Here is a 6,000-nt window from a genome sequence, read left to right as displayed (position 1 = left end):
ATGGCTTTGCCTAGCATTGGCTCACTGAATAGGTGTATGTCCTTGTCCACAGTGCTCCTGAGGCTACAGCATTGCATAATATTGCCTGCAGTCTAGGCTGCTGCTGTGGTGAAACAGGAACATTTATAAGCATGAAGGAAAGGTTTGGTTTGGGGTGTTTACCTACAGTGATCTTTGCTGGGCAGAGTTGCTTGTAAACACCTGCATTTGCAATAATGAAATCACTTCCAATGTCCATCTGGGGACACAGGAATGCCCATGGGCTTTGGCCCAGACCCTTGAAGTTATTTGTCTGTATCTAAATACCTTTGAGGATGTGGGCTCTTGTGCCTAACTGGCCAGCAGCATAACCTACAGAAGGGGGGCAGCACATGGGCTGAAAAATCTGAATGCTGTATCATTGCCAGAGGGGCCATGTTCTTGGAGAGACTCTTATAGATGGCACAACCCTGGTGAGGGGAACATAGGGAGTTAGGCAGGAAGCAACTCAGCCTGGTGGATAGCAGTCCACAGGGTTTAATAAAGTTTCACTTGTTCAATTTCACCTGCATTCAGCTTCACTAATTTAGACTCATGAGATTAAAAACACCACAGTGGATTAGGTTTCTGTGTGCTTTATGCTGTTGATCTTTAGTTGGAAGCCTCTCCACAAATGTGTGTGTGCATTTTCCATTGCAAATCTAAGCTGCCACTCACACAGCAGAAGGCTGCCAGGCGGGGGATTCGGCAGTCCCACTCCAGCAGAAAGAAGGGGGCAGCTGTCCGTTTTCCTTTTCTAGCCTGCACCTCCCTTCCCTGCCTTCAGCTTCCTGAGCCCTTTTCCGTCCCCACCTCAGGGAGAACAAAAGACAGGGAAAAAAAGAAAACACTGCTAGAGGATAAGGGGGGTAGAAACCCTGACAGACGGCACCTTAGCTTTGAACCTCTTGACAGTAATGGATGGCAGCCTTTACTCGCCTCGCTTCTGAGAGGACCTAGGTAGCCATTTTAATTAAGGGAGCCTTCTTCCTTCAAATCCATTCAAACACAGGAAGACAGCAGCTCTTTTTACTAAGGGCAAACTGCCTGATAATTGCTGCTCATGTGATCACCAGCCTTTTACACCAGAGCCATCTCATGCGGAAGCAAGACTGAGCGTTTGCAGACCCTTGGCTCCTGTTCTGTGTCCCTCCCTTAAGATTTCCTACTCATCAGCGAAGTCTGCAAGAGCAACCACCTGTGAGTAACTCTACCCTGTAACAAAACAGCCTGCAGCGGCGTGAATGAATGCATTCCTCCTCCTCCTCGCTTTTTCTGCTAGTCCTCTGCTGCTTGCTCTGGTTTGGTACACATGTCGATTCTCAGGAATTTCTGGGAACTGTCGCTTGTCTGCAGGTGCTGGGGGGGAATTGTGAATGAGGGAGACATTTAAGCGCTCGTTATTGAAAATCGTGTAGCAAAATCCTTTGTCCCCAGAAGGAGTGGGTGTGAAGGCTGAGTTCTAAAATCCATCCCCCCTCCCAAAGAGCAGGTCTGCATTTCTAAGTTGTATCATTTTATGCTAAAAGAGGTGTATTTTCCTCCTTTATTTAATCTCGGTAGTGGTCAGTACCACAAATGTAATCTATTGAGAGGATTCATGATTATGGGGTATAAAGGTTTGATCTGCAAGAGTTGGGGATGGGTAAACTCTTTACCAGTCGCAAAGTTATGAATGAGTTATGCAGGCCGCCATACAACTGTGCCAATTAAAAGTATGTCACATGGCACCATCTGTATTTTTTATATATATATGTGTGTGTCTGTGTCACACAGTTAACAGAAACTGGTTTTAGAGCATTTTTTTAAAAACCCATACTATTTTTCATTCCTCCTCTAGTAAAGCCAGATTCCCTTCGAACTACGGGGACTCTCTTTGACAAAGAGGAATGTATTGTTTGTTTGTTTAACTATCTAAATACTAGGCTACATAAATACGTCTGCTTTAAAATCCAATATCTTAGTACCTTTCGGAGCTATAATCAAGTAACCGTGTGCCCCATTTTTAGACTGTAACCCCTTTGCAGTAGGGATTGTGCTTTCCTATGTGCTTGTACAATGTCTGGCACATTTAGTGTGCTATTATAAATAACACTGGTAATATGGTATAAAGCTCCTTTCCAAAACCCTGTGGCTTATAAGAGATTGGGCCTCTAAACCAGTCAACCAGGACTAAAGAATGCCAATCAGATACGTCAGAGTAAACATTTGGGAAGGTAAAGAATAAAATGGGGTGGTTGGTTTGTTTGTTTTTTGGCATCAAGCTTTTTTTTTTTTTTTTTAAATGGTGACCATTCAGAGGCTTGTAATGTTAGAAGTAGTCCCAGGAGAAGATGGAGGCAGAATCCAGACTATAATCATTGCATGATAAATGTAATTTACCGTATCACATGGCTCACAGTTTACCACCTATCTGTGAAAAGATGTATTATATCCAAGTCCATTCCTCCCATTGGCATATGTCATCTTCTTAATAATAATAGTGTGTCCTGATATACTAATCTCATGTGGTGAAATGCCTCATGAGTCCTAGAAGTAAGATGGAAATGGAGGAAAAGCAAAGGAGAAATGACCATAAAGACAAATTTCAGAGTAGCAGCCGTGTTAGTCTGTATTTGCAAAAAGAAAAGGAGTACTTGTGGCACCTTAGAGACTAACATTTATTTGAGCATAAGCTTTCGTGAGCTACAGCTCACTTCATCGGATGCATTCAGTGGAAAATACAGTGGGGAGATTTACCTTTGTTCTCGACACAGGTGTGTGTGTAAATTTTTTAATGTAATACATTTAGGTGAGTGCAGACTGTACTTGTTTGGATGCTGGCTTCTCAAGATGCCTTATTTCTCATTCTTTACAGAGTGGCAAAGCAATTAATGTTCCTTTCTGTACAGTCAAAAATAAAAATTAAACTGTTCACTACCAGCTTGTAACATCTTGTGTTTCCCAGAGTACGAAGTTTGTGCTTACCTTGCAAGTGGTCAAAGGTTTGAAATCCAGGCGAAAGCATCAGTTAAGTTTTAAACTAAGGCCAGATCTTGCTTAACACTTCCTTCATGTCAGGTGAGTAGCTTTAACTGCACTATGCAAACAGGTTGATTAAAGTAGAAGATACAGATTATTCATCTGACATGAAAGAAGGGTTAGCAGGAACAAGCCTCAAGTTTTAATTTCCTTATTATTTGTTATAGAAGAATTATTTCTCCACATGTAAGAATTATTTCTTTCACTATGTAAGTGAAACTTCTTAAAACAGGTTGAGGGAGACAAGTGCAATATCTTGAAATGTGTAGATGTAGATATATAGTGTGCAAACTTATTTTTAAAAGCTTGTCAAAGTTAGGATTCACCAAAAAAATTGTAACCCCCACTGAAGTGAATGAAGGTTGCCTGCGTATATCTTAAGACCAAATTCTGCCATCAATGTATAAAAAGAGCAACTTGAAACCAAAACCATTTCAGGTGCAGAATTGTCATGACCTCATTTTTTTCCTTTTTCTTTTTCACCTAACCATATGATTCAGTGAGTTTGTAGCTGCTGTTTCTGGGCTCTATTTACTTACTATATATACAGTTATAATGCAGAAAGAGAATTTACAGACAAAAGTGTTTAAGTATGATACTGTTTCTCCTGAGAGGTGTTTTTCTCTTTTGCCTTTCTTCAGTATAATTCTACTTCTCATTTGTTGAGCTCTTATTTATTTCCTCAAAGTATAAATCTGTGCCTATCACAATATCTCAAGCCGTATGAATAATATAATTGAAAAAACACATGAAATAATTATTCAAACCAAATTCTCTTTCCCCATGAGATATGAAGGGTCAGTCCTGCATCTACTAAAGTCACATGCAAAACTTCCATTGACTATAGTGGCAGTAAGAATGGACCTTTTAAAACCCTCCGTCCTCAATCCATCCTTCAGGATAAGGCTAAGTAAATAGATGGCCTTTGCAACATGCCGTGAAAGTCAACATACTTATGCCCTGTCAGCACCTGAGGTGAATTACAGAATCAGGAAGCCTGTATTGAGAATGTTCAGTCTCCTGAAAAATAAACCTAGTTAATATCACACTGAGCACCGCAGTGGATTTCATCTGTGGGGCTGGACCATGAAGAAGGGAGCATTCGCTAAAGCTTCTTGCTTTGCATGTGTTTTAGGAAGATTAGTTCTGAATAACATGTTTCTAATCTGTAATTAGCAAGGATTTGGCAGTATGAAGCCTGTTATTGTGGTTCATGGTGGAGCTGGCCGCATCTTTAAAGATCGGGAAGAAGGAGCTCGTTCAGGTGTTACCACAGCAGCACTGAAAGGTTACAGTATCCTTAAACAAGGAGGCAGTGCATTAGATGCAGTTGAAGAAGCAGTGACCTCAATGGAAGATGATCCACATTTTAATGCAGGTAATTTTTCAAGCATATAACTACACAATGAAATCTCTCTATGTAGACCACATTATTATCCTTGTGTATTTTGCTCTGTTGGTTGTGCGGGGGAGGGGTGGATTTTTCAATGTGATGCATTTAGTTGAGCACAGACTGCACTTGTTTGGATGCTGGCCTCTCAAAATGCCTTATTTCTCATTGTAAGTATTTCTCATTCCCACAGTATTCTTGCCAGCAAGTTAAAGAAGTATGGGCTGGATGAATGGACTATAAGGTGGATAGAAAGTTGGCTAGATTGTCAGGCTCAACGGGTAGTGATCAATGGCTCCAAGTCTAGTTGGCAGCTGGTATGAAGTAGAGTGCCCCAGGGGTCGGTCATCGGGCTGGTTTTGTTCAATATCTTCATTAATGATCTGGAGGATGGTGTGGATTGCACCCTCGGCAAGTTTGTAGATGACACTAAACTGGGAGGAGAGGTAGATAATGCTGGAGGGTAGGGATAGGATACAGAGGGCCCTAGACAAATTAGAGGATTGGGCCAAAAGAAATCTGATGAGGTTCAACAAGGACAAGTGCAGAGTCCTGCACTTAGGACGGAAGAATCCAATGCACCACTACAGACTAGGGTCCGAATGGCTCAGCAGCAGTTCTGCAGAAAAGGACGTAGGGTTTACAGTGGACGAGAAGCTGGATATGAGTCAACAATGTGTCCTTGTTGCCAAGAAGGCCAATGGCATTTTGGGCTGTATAAGTAGGGGCATTGCCAGCAGATCGAGGGACATGATCGTTCCCCTCTATTCGACATTGGTGAGGCTTCATCTGGAGTACTGTGTCCAGTTTTAGGCCCCACACTACAAGAAGGATGTGGAAAAATTGGAGAGAGTCCAGCGGAGGGCAACAAAAATGATTAGGGGACTGGAACACATGACTTATGAGGAGAGGCTGAGGGAACTGGGATTGTTTAGTCTGCAGAAGAGAAGAATGAGGGAGGATTTGATAGCTGCTTTCAACTACCTGAAAGGGGGTTCCAAAGAGGATGGCTCTAGACTGTTCTCAGTGGTAGCTGATGCGAGAACAAGGAGTAATGGTCTCAAGTTGCAGTGGGGGAGGTTTAGGTTGGATATTAGGAAAACCTTTTTCACTAGGAGGGTGGTGAAACACTGTAATGCGTTACCTAGGGAGGTGGTGGAATCTCCTTTCTTAGATATTTCTAAGGTGAAGCTTGACCAAGCCCTGGCTGGGATGATTTAGTTGGGGATTGGTCCTGCTTTGAGCAGGGGGTTGGACTAGATGACCTCCTGAGGTCCCTTCCAACCCTGATATTCTATGATTCTAAGTAAAGAGCATGAAGATTGACAAAAGGAGAAGAGTTTCTATTTTTGGTCTCAGGTTTTTTTAAAATAGCTGCAGCTTTGTTCTTGTTCTGCAGTGTTGTTCTTGTGCAGAAGTTCCTTCATTTTTGTACTATGAGTTTATTAAGAGACCCAGACCTTCAGGAGTGAATTATACCTTCATTATAACCCTGGCGTTTCCATTTAAATTACCTGAATGCAACTGTGGGCAAAACTTAGACCTCGATCTTTTTGTCAGTGCTTGGCCTA

The 6,000-nt window shown here is 42.0% G+C and overlaps 1 protein-coding gene across 5 annotated transcripts in view; it reads left to right on the top strand.

Moving 5' to 3' along the window:
* The first annotated feature begins 751 nt into the window (after positions 1-751).
* ASRGL1 (asparaginase and isoaspartyl peptidase 1) overlaps positions 752-6,000 on the top strand; it is a 53,405-nt gene continuing 48,156 nt past the window's right edge. Inside the window, exons 1-2 of one of the 5 annotated variants that reach the window (XM_073336398.1) lie at positions 752-1,218; positions 4,216-4,417. In XM_073336398.1, coding sequence (XP_073192499.1) covers positions 4,231-4,417 — 187 coding nt within the window. In that variant the 5' untranslated portion in view covers positions 752-1,218; positions 4,216-4,230. Of the gene's footprint in view, positions 1,219-1,306; positions 1,325-1,356; positions 1,375-1,399; positions 1,511-4,215; positions 4,418-6,000 lie in introns of those variants that run through there. The other 4 variants (XM_073336394.1, XM_073336396.1, XM_073336397.1 and 1 more) reach the window with 4 other exon arrangements.

Source organism: Lepidochelys kempii, chromosome 3, assembly GCF_965140265.1.
Source record: "Lepidochelys kempii isolate rLepKem1 chromosome 3, rLepKem1.hap2, whole genome shotgun sequence".
Classification (NCBI taxonomy): Eukaryota; Metazoa; Chordata; order Testudines; family Cheloniidae; genus Lepidochelys; species Lepidochelys kempii.
Note: the sequence above shows the minus strand (reverse complement) of the source record. Positions and strands in the feature narration are given on the sequence as shown.